This window comes from Dendropsophus ebraccatus, chromosome 7, assembly GCF_027789765.1.
Source record: "Dendropsophus ebraccatus isolate aDenEbr1 chromosome 7, aDenEbr1.pat, whole genome shotgun sequence".
Lineage (NCBI taxonomy): Eukaryota > Metazoa > Chordata > Amphibia > Anura > Hylidae > Dendropsophus > Dendropsophus ebraccatus.
Genome location: NC_091460.1, coordinates 22147554 through 22167936, shown reverse-complemented (window position 1 = coordinate 22167936; position 20383 = coordinate 22147554). Strand labels below are relative to the sequence as shown.

The following is a 20383-nucleotide window of genomic DNA, read 5'->3' as shown; positions in this document are numbered from 1 at the left end:
GATAGGTAACATGTATAACTTATATTGTATCGGATGGCCTGTAAAAAATTTAAACCATTGTCAACAAATATACAACACTTAAAAGCGCTCCATTCCCAGGCTTATAGCGCTTTTATCCTTTGGTCTATGGGGCTGTGTCAGGTGTCATTTTTTGCGCCATGACATGTTCTTTCTATCGGTACCTTGATTGCGCATATACGACTTTTTGATCGCTTTTTATTACAATTTTTCTGGATTTGATGCGACCAAAAATGCGCAATTTTGCACTTTGGGATTTTTTTGCGCTGACGCCATTTACCGTGCGAGATCAGGAATGTGATTAATTAATAGTTCGGGCGATTACGCACGCGGCGATAGCAAACATGTTTATTTATTTATTTATTTACTTTTACTTATAACCTGGGAAAAGGGGGGTGATTCAGACTTTTATTAGGGGAGGGGGCTTTTTACTAATAATGAAATTTTTTTTTTAACTTTTACACTTGTACTAGAAGCCCCCCTGGGGGAATTCTAGTATAAGTGCTTTGATCTCTCATTGAGATCTCTGCAGCATAGATCTGCAAACTGCTTCCATGGTGGATGCACCCGTCTTCCCTTCAGTCCCTTGGGACATCCTATCTATCTGCACTCCTTCTTTGTCTCCTCTTTGTCGGCACACAACTTTGCTCACCAGGTTGTGTGCACCAGCTCAATGGGCTCTAAATGGCTGGAGTGCCCCTAACTGTATAACTAATTGCACTTTCCCTGGCTTCCCTCTTGGAGCCTTAAAGTGCTATCCATATACTGTGGCCCTACCCTGTGTCTAGAACCCAAGTTTATTCTGGCCCTTGATTCCTGCCCATAATTCCTGCCCGTGGGTCCTGGTGGTGGCTTCTGTCTGTGCTTCCTGTTGTTTTCCTGCCTGCTGACCTGTCTACGTTGCTTCTTGCTGCACCTCACCGACCTCTGCTAGCAAGCCAAACCAAGGGTAGCTATCTGGAGGTTGCCTGCTGCAGAAAGCCCATCTTGTCTTGCGGTGGGGTTTTGGTGAAGACCAACAGCCCCTTAGACTCGACCTCTTCCGTGTTTAGCTGTTTTAGTAAAGTATAATGTGACTGGATAACACCGCCACACCAGTCCTGACCAATACCACCATACTGTGACTGGATACCACCGCCATACCAGACCTGACCAATACCGCCATACTGTGACTGGATAACACCGTCACACCAGACCTGACCAATACCACCATACTTTGAGTGGATAACACCACCATACCAGACCTAAACAATAACGCCATTCAGTCCCCCTCAAAAAGACACCAGATTTACTGGCAGGTCTAAACGGGAGGTGGGAGAATGAAAAATAACAAATAAAAAGTTGTTTCCTTCCCCCTGTTCTGTGGTGCTGCCCCCCTGCAAGGTGCTGCCTTGGGCACTGGACCATGAGTGCCTAGTGGTAAATACGGCCTTGACTGGAAGGGCTTTGGTTCTGAGGAATGACACTGGAAGCCTAAGACCAATATCTTGGAACGTAACCTGCTAAAAAAGTTTCTACTGGCAAGAAAAGGGGGAAGGGAAAAGGTGTGTGTGTGTGGGGGGGAGGTACTGTAACATCTGTGGCAACAACCCGTGTCCTGGGCTGCCACCGCACCTGCTCTTCTGTCTGTTTCCATGGTGAATACTGGAGCCCATGTGCCAGGGATTGGCACCGGTTACCCTTTGGCCCCTTGGGGAATTTTATTCATTTGTGCTCCTGCTCTGTCTTCTCCTCACTGGTGCTTGCCCCCCGTCCCCTAGGGTGAGTGCATGCCAGCTAAGTGAAATTTAAAGGGCAAGTGTGTCTCTAATTTGCTGCTGCACAGCAGTCTATGTTAATAATTAATTGCACTTCCTCTGGATTCCCTGTTTGAGCCTTAGTCTGCTATCCCTACTGTGTGGCCCCACACTGTGTCCAGACCTATTAAAGTTTGTCATTGCCCATGGTTCCTGTTTCTCCTTCTTGCTGTGTTCCTGCCTGATGACTGGTCTATGTTGCTACCTGTTGCACCTTTCCCACCTTCGTTAGTAAGCTTTCACGTCTGATCAGGGACCCGGGTCATGCCATGTCAGCCTCACTCAGCCAGTAAGTGTTCGAGGCGAGACCCCACTACGGCTGCTGACTGGCTTGCTGAATGGGCCTGACACGTCAAGACCCAAGTCCCTGCTCAGACCTGGAAGCAGCCAGGGGGCCGGAAACCGGAAAGGGCGGAGCCAGGGAGGTAAGAGCATGTTGTTATGTTCAATCACTTCCTCCCTTGTTCGTTTAAAAAAAACGAAAAAAAAAAAAAACTGTAATTCATTGATTGTTTCATGCTTAAGAGTCCAGTCAATTGAGTGACACCGCCCACTGGACTCCTTATCACAAAATGATCAGGGATTTCAATCAACATGTTACAAGTTATAGCAAATCTTTTGTTAAAAAGATATATATCAATCTGCTCGGCTCTTCCTACTCTATAACTTGATGGTGATAGATTAGATAACGTTGTCTTGGTGACAATCCAAAGAAAATTGTAGGAGACAGCACATCCAAAGGAAGTCCTCACTTTATTCACACCAGTGCAACGTTTCGGCTATAGAAGCAGCCTTTCTCAAGCAGTGATACAATATTTTCACAAGTGTTCAGTATTTTCACAAGTGTTCAGTATAAATACATGTGTATCAAGTCTAACCAAATTAATCAAGCAAAGCATTTCAAAATGTAAACAGTGCAAAAATAAATAATCAGTGTTCATATAATAACCCATAAATAATATCCAACATATGCATATGTTGGGATGTGGCAAAATACCAATGAATCATGAGTGCCCCACATACAGTGTAAGAATAAGACATGTCTCTAACAGTAATGAGGCATGAAGAGGTGTGTGCAGTGCACAAATGTCACCAATTACAAACACATAATAAACAAAACAACCCTTTGAGTAATACATACATAACGCCGTAACTAGGAGAATCCACATGGACCGTGACATGTCCGGAAGCATCAGCGTCACCAGCTGATGACGTCACAGGCTGCACACACTCCAGAGACACCGCAAATCCAGTCACATGACCGGGACCACTGCCACGCGACGGCTGCGCTCCCGTGCGCATGCGCAGTGCAACACACAACCAACAGCGGCGCCGTCTCAGCCAGGGCAGTCAAAAAAGCTAAGAAGCCTCCATGATGTATAAGGGTAAACTTCTCCTTACATCATGAAAAGTCCTGGATGTATAGACGAACATTTATGAAGCTACAGGGGCAAGATAGTATATAGCTATATGGACAAAAGATGTAGTGATACATAAACATATAATGTAAATGCTGACATCTAAAATGTGAGAGTCTCCTCTACATATAGCTCTATAAATTTGTATATAAAATTAAATATAGGAGACTACTGGCCATGGTATGTAGGAGGCTAAGCAGGGCATGTTATGTGCCACAATTGTGTACCTATAGAGGGAGTCTGTTATGACTCAGGGGTGTGGACCCTGCTGGAGATACTTAAGGGTATTTGTTTTTGTTTTGTGGTGTCCGACCACGGGTGTTGTTGTTAGTTACACCCTTCGTAAAAGCCTGTACTTATTGTTAGCCAGTGGTGATGAAGTAATGATAAATTTTTGCCACTAGATGTCGTTATTGCAGAAATGTGTACTCACGTGCTGCATGGCTGAAGTATGTGATAGGTTATTGTTTATTTGTGTGTCACATGGATCTGTGAACCTATGGGAGTATCTTCTTATTCTGTCCTATCATCTCTCACTTTACTTCTTATGCACTCTTCACCCACTCATAGCACCCTGTTAGATACGCTGGAGATAGGAAGTCACATGGGTAGAGGAATTATAGAAGTCTTTTGTGTTGGACATTGTAGGGGAAGGACGCAAGTTAGAAGGCTTCTACAGTGTTCCCTTTGGGCCCTGGCACTCTGCCAGGCCCCCTCACCCAAAAGGGTCAGTCTTAGTCAGGTCCCCGTATGGGTAGGAAGGAAGACAAGATGAACCAGACAGTTTCTCCATAGCTTACTCTACACAACACAATGCAGTGTTAAACTCCTACAGATGAGGACAAGTCAGAGATCATTTCAACCCACACCATGGACTAGGAGAGTCACAATGCAGGACAGTATTCAGAGACAGCAAAAAGCTTGAACTGATCCAGATAGAACAAAGTTGCTAAGAGCCTAGGAACTGTATCTCGCAGTGCGGTTGTCAGCAGGGAACCCTCAGCATTCCGCTCATTATAGGTAACATGGTTTAGGGCTTGTGTCACCATAGACCGTCACTCATAAGACGGGTCACCCGACACTGGTGGGCAAAAGGTGGTGTGAAGATCCAAAGGTCAAAACACAGGCACAAGTGTTCTCTTCTTCTTCTTCTTCTAAAGTATTCTTATACCTCATCCTTCAACATTCTGGCAGAGCACAGTACTACTTGGGTTGGGGCTCTCACAACATCCTTCTCTCTCCTCCTCTGATTCTTTGTATCTCTCAACACGCAACTCAGTCAGCATGACTGTACTCTCCACTGTACTCCTACAACAGATCTGAATCCTGTATTATGAAGTGTACTACCGAGTATATTATCCAAGTGTTTTATCAAGGGAAATGTGTCCTGTCAAAGCAAAGTTGTATGTTCTGCTGCACACTAATACTTTCAAAGTAAACCAGAGATTATTTATGATTAAGAGGCTCTGTGATTCTTCGCCCCACACCGACACAGTGTACACTACAACCTTTGGACATTTCCCCTTTCTGTGGGTGGCAGTACCAATAGTCCGGGAGGGTCACTACACCACTCTGGCCCACCGTAATAACAACCCAAGGGTTCTCATAGCAACCCGTCAGGTCACTGTCCACAGGGGAACAAGGTGTAACCGGCCCTTTAAAATAAAAACAGGTGTGCCACCATACCTGTGTGCCCAACCAGCACTTGGTCTTGGTCAACCACCACAGAAGTGACCACAACTCACCTCACCACAACTCACCACCTAGGAAGTGACCAGCTGTTCCTCCGCCATAGCACCGGAGGGGCTCACCACATATTTTCACCAGAAGCAAAAGTCATACAGTGGCTGCCCAGATGTTTCACAGGTCGAGAACTCTTGGCCTTGCAAGGGCGCCAGTAGAAACAGTTAGTGAGCAGTTATATAGGCCCAAATAGGCAAAATTGTGTCATGTTTGAAACAAGTAGGAAAAGGAATTACATCATTACACCATGTAACATATGTTGCAGTAGCACTTCCTATTGTTATGGGGGATTGTTGTGTTAAAAACACACTACTAATGGGATTGCTACTGCTGTCTTTTTATAGAGGATAAGGTTTGGTGACTATTTTATGTGGAGACTCTACTAAACACTACGAGATATATGCTAGAGGAGCTCAAACGATAAAAATATACTTCTTATTCAAAAGACACTATACAGATTTAGGCTGGGTTCACACACAGTATTTTTCAGTCAGTATTCGGTCAGTATTTTGCAACCTCAACCAGGAGTGGATTGAAAACACAGAAAGGCTCTCTTCACACAATGTTAAAATTGGGTGGATGGCCGCCATATAACAGTAAATAACTGCCATTATTTCAATATAACAGCTGTTGTTTTTAAATAACAGCAAATATTTACCATTAAATGACGGCCATTTACTCAATTTCAGCAGTGTGTGAACTGAGCCTTTCTGTGTTTTCAATCTCCTCCTGGATTTGGTTGCAATATGAGGACCACAATACTGACTGAAAAATACTGTGTGTGAACCCAGCCTTACAGTGCCAGAACTCTTATCTTGTCACCACTACGTCAGTCACCAGATTCATGTTATAAAGTATTTATAGGATAGCTGTAATATAGGCGCTGCTTCAAGTGACTCTTCAAAGTTAAAGGTACTCTGAACCATAAAGGATGCTTACTATGAAGTGATTTATCGCTTATCATGGAGTGTTTCACATTGGGCAGAAGACCATTTCACTTTATAACTTATGTTTCTATTCATATTTATGCCTATTGCACTTTATTTGTGAATATTTACCTATGCTGCTGTTATATTGCATAGGAGGTATATGTATTGTATTTGTGAGAGAAAACTGTACTTATTGACCCATTCCTGTCTGGTGGCTGCACTCCACAGATAAAATACTTTTACACATTGTACCTGATTTCCAGTAAATTCAATGTTGAACAACAATACCTAGTCTCTGTTGGCTGATTTCTACTGCACCTCACCAACACCAAGGGCAAAATTGTATTTCAGTGATCTACCATTGTCCACAGTTCTCCTAGGTGAATTTAATCCTACTGAGTTACCTGTCAGATGGGATGTTCTAAGAATTGCCAATGACATTTATGCTGTTGCCAGACACTTCTAGAACAGCCCACCTCAAAAAGGACATAAACTATTTTCTAGCTGCAATGGATTATGGATAAACCCTTGCACCCGGGCTTTTTCTGTAATGTAATGTAATATACTATGTGCGGCCTCCATTTTGTACAAACTTTTGTACAAGCTTTCAAAACATTTTACTTGTTCCTTTATCAATTTTTTTGCAAAATTTCTAAATAAATCTCTTTTCAGGAAGTTCGGTTCACTCATTTCTATTTACAGTCTTTACAGTGAAAAATAAAATTTGTCAGTTAGAATGAGAGCTGATACATATACTACAGAATAACATAACTATGGAGATTTACGATCTTAGATAACAAAACAATTTTAACATTGCTAAATCCTTCATCTATGATATGAGGAGCAAAAAAAAAAAATCAGCATACTAGAAATTTCTTCAAAAATATAAGGAAAGTAAAAATTACATTGTATCTTATATTAGCTAGTTTTTATTGGAAAGAACTATTAATTTCCATTGTCCTTTACTGTTTACTGTAGGGTTTATCACAATAATATAACACTTAGGTAAAAACATGCAGCCCAATATTCCTCCCCCTGAGGCCAATATGGCGAATATCTCTACAGTGACCATGTGTTTCCCTGTACTGCTCAGATAGGCCGGGATGGCACAGATCCAGACACTGCAGAACACCAGCATGCTGAAGGTGATGTACTTGGCTTCATTGTAGATATCAGGTAATGTCCTCACCAGGAAAGCTAGAACAAAGCTCACCGCTGCCAGAAACCCCATATAACCCAACATGAGGTAAAAGGCCAAGACTGACCCTTCATTACACTCAATGATGATCTTCCCAGGATAATCCAGGTTATACTCCTGATATGGAGGAGACAGTGACAACCAGATAACTGCATTCAGGATCTGAATAGATGAACAGACCAACACTACAGTATAAGGAAGCTTAACCCCCACACACTTTCTCCAGGGACTGTCAGGTCTGGTGGCCTTGAATGCTATGCAGACTATGATGGTCTTGGCCAGGACAGAAGACACGGCTACTGTGAAGAAGACCCCATAGAAGATTTGTCTCAGCATGCAGGTTATATCCTCTGGGCGACCGATGAAGAGAAACACACAGAGTAAGCTGAACATGAGAGAGTTCAGGAGAATGAAGCTGAGGTTCCGGTTATTGGCTCTGACAATGGGAATGTTCCGGAATAAAGTGAATATTCCAATTATACATAAGGTTATAAGAGAGAGTAATATGGAGATGATGGAAAAGACTAAAGCAACAACATCAGTCTCATAGGACAAAAACTCCTCCTCCCTCATAACACAAGTGTTCTTCCCCTCATTCGGCCATTCATGATCAGGACATCGCTGGCAATTTTTACTGTCTGGAAAAGAATACAAGAAATATCACGTGGACCTTGTATTAATCATTTTTCAACAGTATACTTTAGCTTTTGATCGAATTAGAATACTGCATTAGGCTATGTTCCCAGTTCGGGAACATATCGGTGGAAGGTGGCTGTCTCCTTATATAGACGGCAGCTAATAATGATCATGATAATTAGAAGCCATCTATATAACGAGACGGTTGCTTTCTGCCGCTGTGTTTCTGAAGTGGGAACATAGCCGTAAGAGTTTTTTTTTTTTTTTTTACTATTAAATATGGTGCCAGAAACTTGGGTTCCTAGACCAGTTTAGATCAGAGAAAAATTTTGGCAACAACTAAAATATAAATAATTTATAACCTGCTTATGGTATCATGTGAATCTACTGAATTGGAAGGAAAAAAATAACATTAAGGAAATAGTGACATTTAGGTATCTTCCATTTTGGCACAGCAAGGGTCACTGACTAATTTACTAGAAAGTAGGAGGAGAACTATGGTGGAAGGTAATGAGAGACACAAGAAGTATTTATCATGGGAATTGATCAAAGCATTTCTAAATGTGTTGGATCTATATTGTAAGTCTCTTAGGAAGATTTAAAAAGTAATAAAGGTAAATAAAATAAAAAAAATATGAACACTTAGGGCCCTAATACACAGAGTGATTCTCATTTAAAAATTTGCTATAACGATCGAAAATGAGCAATTATCTGTCCAACACCCAACGATCAAACGACAAATGAAAAATATTTTATTTTTGTTGAAAAATTATCATTGGTAGTTCGCCGATCGTTCGCATACTGTATCTGTTCGTGTAATAAGTCATTCGCCGATAAAACATGTTGTGTGGGTTGTCCCGAGGAACGATTAGCGACCATATAACGACGTAACAACAATCGTTTCGTAACAGCGATCGGTGACTAGCGATTGATCGTTATAGCCAATCTTTAAACTATAATCTTAAAACTTGTAATACGGCTTTTACCTTTTCTTATTTAGTAATAATAAAAATATAGTTGATATTGCTGTGTGAAGTGATGTCTGAATTATTGAAATATAATGTTACTTATCACTCGTATGGAATACAACTCTATTACTGCTATAGTTACCATAGAAATGGGGGCGTTAATTCTCCTCTGAATTCAAATAAAAAATAAAGGAACATTACCTGTATTATTGGTAAATTCTCCTTCTGGACATGGGGCGCAGTCATAGCAGCAGCTGTGATATCCTTCTCTGGTAGTCTTCCTGGTTCCTGGCAGACAGGGGTCATTACATCGGCCTTTTGGCATCTGAGTATATTAAAGATTTCTATATTTTATGTCCATATTTATCTATCTATCTATCTATCTATCTCATATCTATTTATCTGCCAATCCGTTGTCAGTGCAGTCTGAAGCCTCTACACGGCCTTCCTGGGTTGCCTGCCTTAAAGGGGTTATCCAGCGCTACAAAAACATGGGCACTTTACCCCCTACTGTTGTCTCCAGTTCAGGTGCAGTTTGTAATTAAGCTCCATTTACTTCAACGGAACTGAGTTTCAAAACCCCACCCAAACTGGTAACAACAGTAGGGGGAAAGTGGCCATGTTTTTGTAGCGCTGGATAACCCCTTTAATGTTATCCTGTCTCCAGCAGACTGAAACAATCCAGGGCAAAGATTATAGATCAATGCAATACATATGTGCTTCTTATTATATAATAAAAGCATTTATTTACATTCTTCAATCACAGACACTTAAATGAAGAGTATCAGGCGTCTCCCTGATATAACAGCTATCTAGTAGTGTCAGCAGTTTGGAATGTGAAATATGTCTGACAGATTCCCTTCAAGTTATTGCTCATAGAAGTTCCCAAGAGGGACTACAGAAGTGAGATATATATATATATATATATATATATATATATATATATATATATATATATATATTACAGACCAAAAATTTGGACACACCTTGAGTTTTCTGTATTTTCATGACTATGAAAATTGTAGATTCACACTGGAGGCATCAACACTATGAATTAACACATGTGGAATTATATACTTAACAAAAAATTGTGAAACAACTGAAAATATGTCTTATATTAAGAGATGAGCGAACCTCGAGCATGCTCGAGTCGATCCGAACTTTCGCATTTGATTAGCGATGGCTGCTGAAGTTGGATAAAGCCCTAAGGCTATGTGGAAAACAAGGATATAGTCATTGCTGGTAGCCATGCTGGTTCAGTATGTCTTCAATCTTGAATAAATCCCCAACAGTGTCACCAGCAAAGCACGCCCACACCATCACACCTCCTCCTCCATGCTTTACAGTGGAACCAGGCATGTAGAGTCACTGTTTCTGCGTCTCACAAAAACACGGTGGTTGAAACCAAAGATCTCAAATTTGGACTCATCAGACCAAAGCACGGTGGTCTGATGTCCATTCCTTGTGTTCTTTAGCTCAAACAAGTCTCTTCTGCTTGTTGCCTGTCCTTAGCAGTGGTTTCCTAGCAGCTATTTTACCATGAAGGCTTGCTGCACACAGTTTCCTCTTACCAGTTGTTGTAGAAATGTCTCTGTTGCTAGAACTCTATGTGGCATTGACCTGTTCTCTAATCTGAGTTGCTGGTAACCTGCGATTTCTGAGGCTGGTGACTCGGATGAACTTCTCCGCAGCAGAGGTGACTCTGGTCTTCCTGTCCTGGGGCGCTCCTCATGTTAGCCAGTTTCTTTGTAGCGCTTGATGGTTTTTGCAACTGCACTTGGGGACACTTTCAAAGTTTTCCCAATTTTTCGGACTGACTGACCTTCATTTCTTAAAGTAATGATGGCCACTTGTTTTTCTTTACTTAGCTTCTTTTTTCTTGCCATAATAAAAATTCTAACAGTCTCTTCAGTCAGCCGTGTATGCACCTGACTTCTGCACAACACAACTGATGGTCCCAACCCTATTTATAAGGCAAGAAATCCTACTTATTACACCTGACAGGGCACACGTGTGAAGTGAAAACCATTTCAGGTCACTACCTCTTGAAGCTCATCAAGAGAATGCCAAGAGTGTGCAAAGCAGTAATCACAGCAAATGGTGGCTACTATGAAGAACCTAGAATGTAAGACATATTTTCAGTTGTTTCACACTTTTTTGTTAAGTATATAATTCCACATGTGTCAATTCATAGTTTTGATGCCTTCAGTGTGAATCTACAATTTTCATAGTCATGAAAATACACAAAACTCTTAGAATGGGAAGGTGTGTCCAAACTTTTGGTCTGTATATATATATATATATATATATATATATACAGCCCATAATAAAAGTTGACATCAGCCCTCCTCCTTCAATTTTTGAATTAGAAAAATATGAAATCAAAATGTTTGTCACGGACGCCCCTGCTCTTCTCCCTAATTCCAGGGTGCAGGTCCACTTGCATTTCAGCTCCCTGTGTGTCCTCTCACGCAGTCATGCTGCTTATTACCTGCACACACATCTACACCTCCTAGGGCGTGCACGCTGGCTCAATAAAGTTTAAGGGGCCAGTGTGCCCCTAATTGGCTGCTACCTATCACTTTAAATTGCTGAACTTTTCCTGGCTTCCCTGTTGGAGCCTCTGCAATAGCTGCTCTAAGCATTGTGGTCCCAGCTCTGTTTGTCATGATTCCTGCCCATGTCTTCTGCCTGTGTCTCACGTCCGTGACTCTGGCCCCTAGTTCCTTACTGTGAGTCCTGTCCGTGCTTCCTGACCAGCCTACATTGCCTCCAGCTGCACCTCGCGTGCCACCACTAGCAAGCCAAGCCAGGGGTTATGACCTGGGGGGTTGCCTGTTGCAGCAAAAATGCACCAATAGAATTAAAGGGAGTCTGTTAGCTGTAATTCATGTTGCAAACTGCTGACATTGTTAGCTAGCGGTAATAGGAACACCTGGTACCTTTCATATTTCTCTCTGTGTTTCCATGATGTGCAGCAAGTTGCAGCAAGTTGTAACACCTCCTTCCTCCCCCTTCCACAACTGACCCTGCTTTGAACTCAGCTTTCAGTTGTCAATCAAGCAGGGAGGGAAGACAGAGGAAGCTTCCAGATTGCAGCAATTCAGGAGCTTGGAAAAGCCTCTTTGTACCAGAGAGTAAAAACATTTTCCTACATTCTAGAAGCACAGCTGGATATATGAAAGGTATCATGTATTTCCTTCACCTAACAACTATCTAACAGTTTCAGCAGTTTAGAACATGGATTACAGCTGATAGATTCATTTTAACCTAATGACAACCCATGTTATATGGGTATGGCCTGTCCTCCTGGGACCAGATGACCAATGTCGTATTCATATTCCATGTTTTTGCTAGGGAACTTTGAAGCGAGCTAACTTCATAGTGGATGAGGACTGGCTGTCAATAATGGCCGGCAGTGATCGCCTGTTAATAACCACTAAAGCTCTGCCCTTGACTGGGGGAGTCCCTATCACCTCTGTGAGGTCTGATCACTGATCTTCTCATAGAGTTTGCCTCAGACATACTCTATTAGAAGATCCCAATTAACACTGATCAATGCTTTCTAAGATATATAAGGGCTTATTTTTTGTAGACTTGCAAAAGTTGTACTTTTTATTGGCACCATTTTGAAATATTTATGACTGTTTTTTTTGGATGGGGGATTAACAAAATACAGCAAGCCAAGTGTTTTTTTTACCGCATTTACGGATTCAGGATGTAAGATAAAATTATATTGTTCAGGTCACTATGGGCAGCGATACCCATTATGCATATTTTTCTTTTTTTATGTTTTATATAGAAGAAGGGAAGGGAAAGGGAAAAAATACTTTTTATTTTAGGGGGGGGGGGGAGACGAGGGGTGAAATTTTTTTTATCTTTTGTTTTATGCACTTTATTCATTTTTTTTATTTTTATTTTACCTTTTTCAGGTCCCACAAGGGGACGTTTACAGTGATCACCAGATCACAACTGTAATACAAAGCAATAGTCATCTAGTGCAGTATATTACAACTGTTATTCAGCCTGTCAGCGATATGCTGACGGGCATTGTACCCGAACATGCTGCAGAAATGGCACACAGGCATCCATGGAAGACCTGAGGGTCTTTACATGGACCAAATGCGACATCATCCGGATGCTGATGGTAAGTATTCCAGCTCCAGTCTCTCTGCATGTCGCAGTCTTGTAAAGAAGCGTTTATTCACTCTATATCATCAACTGGGGGTCAATTTCTCACCTCTTCAAATTACATTGCGTCAACATTCAATAATTAGGGTGTGTTTACTCTGAGTAACACAGGCAGAATACCACACGGCCCCCGCCGTGGAATCCCGCCTGCCTCAGTGTGTCAATGTGATGCCTCGCTTGTCTCCGCTCTGCGCCGCTCTTCGTTAAAAGAAATTACATGTCAATTCTTTATCCGGAGAGTGGTGGGGAGTGAAAGCGCGCACAACATCCCATTGACACACAGAGGAAGGCAGGATTCCATGGCGAGGGCTCTGCTGTAGAATTCCGTCTGTTTTACTCAGTGTAAACAGGTCCTTACTATTGATCCTAAAACAAACTCAGAGGAAGATACATCACTAAATATTGACCAATTGTTAGATACCCTGACACTGGCCTTGATGACAAAAGCAAATAGAGAAACTCTACTTGAACTTTTTACTTCTCAGGAAGTTAAGGAGTCAAAAATGTGATATTTTCTTTCCTTCCAGGACAAAGCCTGGGCCATGATGGGCTTTAACTAGCCTATTACAAAAAGTTTAGTGATGCTTTAGTCCTGATTAGTCCCTGAAAGCTCATATTATCATTTTCCATAAAAAAAAAGGGTAAGGATCTTACACAATGCTCAAATTATGAACTACCCTTCCCCAGACCCCCTCACTATTACCCTTCCTGCAGCTCTCTTACACTTCCTGCAGCTACAAATAAGGAGCATGCGAGCACTGACCTGACAGTTCGGCGCTCACTTGTTCCCACTGATTGGCCCATGTAATAGGGGCTTTAGTGGCTCTTTTTCTCCACAGGTGGCTTGTGGAAGATTTAAGTGAGCCCAAAGAACTGGCGTCTAGCACAGTTTCAGCACATCCTTTGGAGCCTTTCTTGGATAAATCTGTCTCCCTGCAATGAACTTTCAATGAGTGTGTAAAATGCCCTATGAAACATGGTCAGTGTTGGACCATACCCCAGTGGTTGCGATTATTGGGAATCTTTCCCATAGTTAGTCAGTGGAAATGGCCTTTGAATTTCATCAACACTGGCTTTCCATTATAGAAGGCAATCAAGAAAAATCAGGACAAGCTAGTACTGTTTTGGAGAGAAAATAAAAATTTGATGGAGATACTGATATGTATGGGATTCTATGAAAGCCCATTTGAGAGGTTTTTTTATTTTCAGAAATCTTGTATTAAAAAAAAAAAAAAAAAGACTTTCAGGCCTGTGAATTAGCCCTGACCGAGACCATACAGCTAGCAGAGGAAATATTTAGTGCTTCCCTTCTTCTAGAGCAGTGCTTCTCAAACTTTTTTAACTGGAGCCTCACCCAACAGACCAAGGCAATGTCTGGGCCTCACCAGACTGACCAAGAGGGTGCCTGGGCCTCACCATCTGTGGTGAAAGTCACTTTAAGAGCTGAAAATGCTAGGGCTGCCTTTCACACATCTCCCGAGCTCTATATTCTAATAAAGCAAGTAAAAAATAAATTAATAATGTTGCTAAAATGGAGATTTTTGCAAACAGCAAAAGGACCGTGCAGATCATAGTTAGTTTTGTGAAAACTGGCTCCCCAGCTGGGCCTCACGAACAACTAGGAGGCGCCTCACTGGTGAGACCTGCCTCACAGTTTGAGAAGCACAGTTCTAGAGAATGGTGATAAATTAAAAAAAAGTCCCAAGAGACATATTCGTAATTTGTAGTTCTAAAAGCAAAACAAAAAAATATTTTTTTTTTCCAGGGACAGAAATACTTCTTAGAGAATGACAACCCTGGGAAGCTGTTAGTTTGGATAATTAGGTCTCAAGTGGGAAAAAAAAAACATCTCTTCCTTCTATGATAAAGAGGGTATTGTAACAAATAACCCAGTTAGGGTCAAGGGTATTGTCTTTGATTTCTTCTCTGACTTGGTCCTCTGCTCAGCGTACTGAAGCAAAATTAGCTAAATATGTGAAGGGTCTCCCCATTCCAAAACTACTTTTAGAATGGTACTAAATTGTCTTACTTAAAGTTGATTCTTGTCGCCCAATATCATTACCCAATACAGAATCCAAGATTAAAGCCAAGGTCCTCGCCGAGAGATTAGCAGGAGTGGCCCCAGATCTACTTGGCCTAGAACAGTAAGGGTTTGGAATGTAGGATTATTGATCTATGATAACATTAAACATTACTAAGGTCTTTGCTAATATTCAGCTTGAGGAGGAATCCCCCTCCATCCCATCCCACCCCACCTCATCTTTTCTCTTGATGCTATGGCAGGGTGGAGTGGAGTTCCTGTGGAAAACCCTAGAGCCTTTGCCTTTGCCCTATTTTGCCACTTATTTTTTTCTAAATGGCGCTCTGTCCCTTTGGTGACTTGCCCTGTGCCCATATGGCACATTATGCCCACATGTGGGCTATTTTCGTACTCAGGGGAAACTACCCTACACGTTTTGTGTTCATTTTCTTTTTTAACCCCTTGTGGAAATGGAAAAAAATCAAGGCTAGACCAACATTTAGTGTAATTTTTGTAAAATTTTTACTCTAAATCATTAATCTTGTCATGATTTTTTCATTTTCACAAGGGGTTAAAAGATAAAAAAAAAAACATTTAATGTGTAGCGCAATTTCCCCTGAGTACGGAAATATCCCACATGTGTACATAAAGCGCCATTCGGGTGCAGGGTAAGCCTCCGAAGGGAAGGAGCGCCATTTGGATTTTGGAGGTTGGATTTGGCTAGAATGGATGATGAACGCCATGTCGCATTTACAGAGCCCTCGTGCTGCCAAAACACTGCAAACCCCTCACAAGTGACCACATTCTGGAAACTGCACCCCTCAGGGAATCTAACAAGGGGTGCAGTGAGGATATGGACCCCTTGATGACGGGCACATTTGTGCCATGAAAGTGAAAAAAATTATTTTTTTTACTTTTACGTCACATTGTTCCACATTTGTGCCCGTCACCAGTAGGGTCCATATGCTCACTGCACCCCTTGTTAGATTCCTTGAGGGGTGTAGTTTCCAGAATGGGGTCACTTGTGGGGGGTTTCCAGTGTCTTGGCAGCACGAGGGCTCTGTAAATGCGACATGGCCCTTGAAATCCTTTTCAGTGAAATTCAGCTTCCAAAAGCCAATTGGCGCTCCTTCCCTTTGGAGGCTCGTCCTGCGCCCCCTTGGCACTTTATCGCCACATGTGGGGTATTTCCGTACTCGGGAGAAACTGCGCTACACATTTTGTGTCTTTTTTTGCCTCTTATCCCTTTAAGAAAATGAAAAATGGAAGGCTAGAACAACGTTTTAGTGTAAAAAATATTTTTTTATTTTTTCACGCCATATTGTTCGGAAAATCTGTGAAGCACCTGTGGGGTCCAAATGCTCACCGCACCCCTTGTTACATTCCTTGAGGGGTGTAGTTTTCTAAATGGTGTCCCTTTAGGGGTGTTTTTTTAGGTTTTGGCACCCCAGAGCCTCTGCCAACCTAAAGTGGTACAGTCAAAAATTACCAAATATAACGGAGGCGTTGAAATTCACTAGGCGCTCCTTTGTATCTGAGGCTTGTGGTTGCGTCAAATAGCGCAATAGGGCCACATATGGGGTATTTCTATAAACTGCAGAAACGGGACAATAATTATTGGGGTGCATTTCTCTGGTAATAGGTTTATAATTATGAAAAATATTGGATTACAATAAAATCTCTGCACAGAAAATTAAAATTTTCAAATTCCTTACACACTTAGCTTTTATTTCTGTGACTCCCCTAAAGGTTTAAAACACTTTCTGGATATGCTTTTGCAGAGTTTGGGGGGTGCAGTTTCTGAAATGGGGTGCTTTGTGGCGCTTTCTAACATACAGGCCCCTCAAATACACTTTAAACCTGAACAGGTCTCTAAAAATATCTGATTTTGAAATTTTACTGAAAATTTGGAAATTTGCTGCTAATGTTTTAAGCTTCCTATCGTCTAAAAAAAATGAAATATAGTTTAATAAATGCCGCCAACATAAAGTAGACATGTTGCAAATGCTATTTAATATATAATTTATGTGGTATAACCACTTTCTGTATACGCAAAAAAGTTTCAAAGTTGGAAAAATGCATTTTTTCACATTTTTTCACATTATTTGGTTTTTTTTCATAAACATTTGTTATGAGTATCGACTCCAATTTACCAGAAATGTAAAGTACAATATGTCACAAGAAAACAAACTCAGAATCAGCCGGATAGGTAAAAGCATCCCGAAGTTATTAATGAATAAAGTGACACTGGTCATATTCATAAAATTTGTCTCTGTCATTAAGGCCATTTCAGGCTCTGTCCTTAAGGGGTTAATTGGGAGTTTGGGGGAGGGGAGCGACAGAGTCATGTCTGGTTGCAGAACGTATAGCCATTATAAAAATGGTAGTTCTCCCTCAGGTTCTCTATTTCTTATATTCCTCTCTGGTGTGTATTTCAGATTCTTGGTGTCAGACTGCGGACAAGCAGGTAAGAGACAATCAAACAGTGAGCCCTTACTATTACCACCCACTGACCCTACCTACTTGCCTCAAGATAGACCTATGTAACTGCGGGCAGTCCCTACACTACTAGTAGTGCAAACCCACAAAAACTAGGCAGACATACAAAACACAATAAATCAAGGTCACCAATCCAGGCACAGAAGAAACCCTTTGCTTGAACCAACTCAATAGCCAGCAGGGAAATGCACTGCTGCTATTAACCTGTAATCAGGGACTGGGTCTTGGCCTTGCAGAGGGTGCTGAGGATCACTGCCCAGTGTCATTTTGCAGTAATTGGGTTAAGGAGGTTGTTGGAGTAGAGACTCTGTCCATTAACTTTGACATTGAAAGAGCAAATGGGGTTCCTTTCAGGAAACCACCACCTGGAGCTCCCCCAAGAACTCTGCTATTTAAAACTCTAAAAAATGTCACAGCAAAAAATCAATACAATAATACATCTAATCAGAAAAATTCACTGCAAAGAAAAAAGTGTACTGTCTAAAATGTAACTTTTAATAGAGCCATTTAAAAGCATATATATATCCAAACAAAAATCGTATTAAAATGAAACCATGCCACTCAGCAGCATTTAACAAGCCTGTGTCGGGGGACACTCAGATAGAATCATAGGGAGTGTACTTACAGTTCGGTGTCTTCTGGGCTGGCCAGCCCTAGGACAAGAGACACTAAGGGAATAAAAAATCCCACAGTATTAGAAATTCTATACTGTACCTCAAAAAATAAAAGGCACTTGATAGCTGGGACAATGCCCTAGAAATTCCTGCCTATCATTACACTAACCCTATTCTGTCCCATTCCCAAGACACAAGGCCGTCAAAAAAGAGGTGCGCAGTTCACACCATGCGTATTGCCTCTACGCGTTTCCCTCCTCAACAGATGATTTGCCGGGAGTTAATCAGGAGGCTTGTAATCACCGTCCTGGGGGTTAAGATGATACCCGAGCAGGACACTGGCGCCATAGATGGAGGACAGCACCAGACTGAAGCTGCTAGCTGATATCAATAGTGCATGGCTACACAAACCACTCCCCCCCAAAACAACATCACAGGCAAATCCATACATAAAAGAGATAATGCTTAACTTACATTAATCAGCTTGTGCCAGGACGCAATTGCTCATGTTGCCCCACGCGTGCGCACCCAGCTGGAGCGCACGCCTGCTCTCAGCTGGAACGCCCGCCATGATATTAACGGCACCCGTCATGGCGTGCAGACGTCACTTCCGCATATGTAAATGCAGATGAGAGGTCCGTTAGTCTAAGCACATACTCACAGAGCAATGATGACGTCACTTACGTCTCATGTGAGATACCGTAGCTGGAACGCATAGGTGACACGAAAGAATCACTGCCTGATGGTAGTAAGGATTCATAATGGGACATATAATGTACCACGAGACAGAACACTTCAGCATTCTTATTACCATAGTGGATGATCGCTATACTAAGGAGCACAACACATGTAATAATAACAGCCAAAATTGCGCTCATCTAATAAATAAGATAATACAACTATAAATAAAGAACTGATATATCATTGTGCAAACTGTTATGTAGTTAATAATCGTATCACCTATATCGTTAGTCTGCATATAAATGCACTGCAATAATGTAGGGGAGAGTTAAACAAATAATATGTGATAACATAAAAATAAACAAATCAACATGATATATAGATAAACACCCACAAGCCGGAATATAGCCGGGTGTAGTGGTAACCGGGCGATAAGATTATTTCCCTAAATAAATTACCTATAAGCTAAGCCTGAAGGAGAATCCTAAATTAGATAAATACATTATAGTTTAACGCTTCATTCAGCCCACCTGGGTATGTGGACTTGAGCCTAAAAATCCACTGGCACTCTTTATGCAGAATCTTGAGGTCCCAATCACCTCGTCGTACCCCCGATCTGACTACTTCTATTATTTAAAAACGTAATACCCTAGGATCCCCATCATGATATTCCCATACATGTCTGGCCAGGGGTTTATCTCTCCGATGTCTGATATCCCCGAGGTGGTCACCTATTCTCCGCTTAAGTTGTCTCCTTGTCTTCCCAACATATTTCAACGGACAAGAGCAGATACAAACATACACCACACCTACTGAGTCACAATTAGCAAAATCTCTGATGGTATAATTACATCCCGTAGCATGACTTGTGACCAATTTAGTTTGGTTTATGAAAGGACAGGCTACACAGTTTTTTCCACACCTGAACATCCCTTACGGTTTACGGTCTAGCCATGTCCCACTTGGTTTTGGCGGCGTGTAGTGGCTATGAACTAGATGATCCCGTAAAGATCTGCCCCTTCTGTATGTCACCCTCGGTGAACTGCCGACTATCTCACCAATGTCCTCATCCATTTCAAGGATGCGCCAATATTTCTTCAAGACATTGGTGACCTCCCTGGATCTCTCATCAAAAGTACCTATGATCCTCATTGTTGGAGACGTGGTTTCTACTGCAGGGTGTTTAATGGCTAACAGTTCAGTCCTTTGATACATCAGGGCATGTTTGTGGGCATCACGCAACACCATGTCGGGATATCCCCTTGTCTGAAAGTGCGCACGTAGGTCATTAGCTTGTTGGAAATAGTCAGATACTTGTGAACAATTCCTTTGTGCACGTATATACTGACCCTTAGGGATTCCCCGTTTCAGGGCAGTCGGGTGATGGCTCTCCCATCTGAGTAAATTATTAGTGGAGGGGGGTTTTCAATAGATTGTAGTATCTAGACCACCCTGAGGGTTTTTGCGGGTATGTACATCAAGAAATGATATTGCTACATCATGTACCTCATAGGTGAACCGCAAACCCACAGGGTTGGTCTGTAAACTCTCCACAAATTTCCCGAACTCATCGGAGTCACCTTTCCACAAGATGAAGATGTCATCAATGTACCTGGCCCAGAATAAAATATTCTGGGCCCAGGTCTCCGAGCCATCCCCAAAAACAATTGTC

At 41.8% G+C, this 20383-nt stretch overlaps 1 protein-coding gene across 1 annotated transcript; it reads right to left on the bottom strand.

The window, feature by feature from the left end:
• Positions 1-6826: 6826 nt before the first annotated feature.
• LOC138796484 (vomeronasal type-2 receptor 26-like) lies at positions 6827-19959 on the bottom strand. Its single transcript, XM_069976090.1, has 2 exons — positions 19770-19959; positions 6827-7740 (listed from the first exon to the last, which is right to left on the bottom strand). Exons 1-2 carry the CDS (start codon positions 19957-19959, stop codon positions 6827-6829), a joined length of 1104 nt encoding a protein of 367 aa, XP_069832191.1.
• Positions 19960-20383: the final 424 nt, after the last annotated feature.

Coding starts and splice junctions, on each gene's coding strand:
- LOC138796484 (XM_069976090.1), bottom strand. CDS start 19,959: ATGGTGTTGCGTGATGCCCACAAACATGCCCTGATGTATCAAAGGACT. Junction 7,741..19,769: donor TGAAATGGATGAGGACATTG/GTGAGATAGTCG, acceptor ATTCTTTTCCAG/ACAGTAAAAATTGCCAGCGA.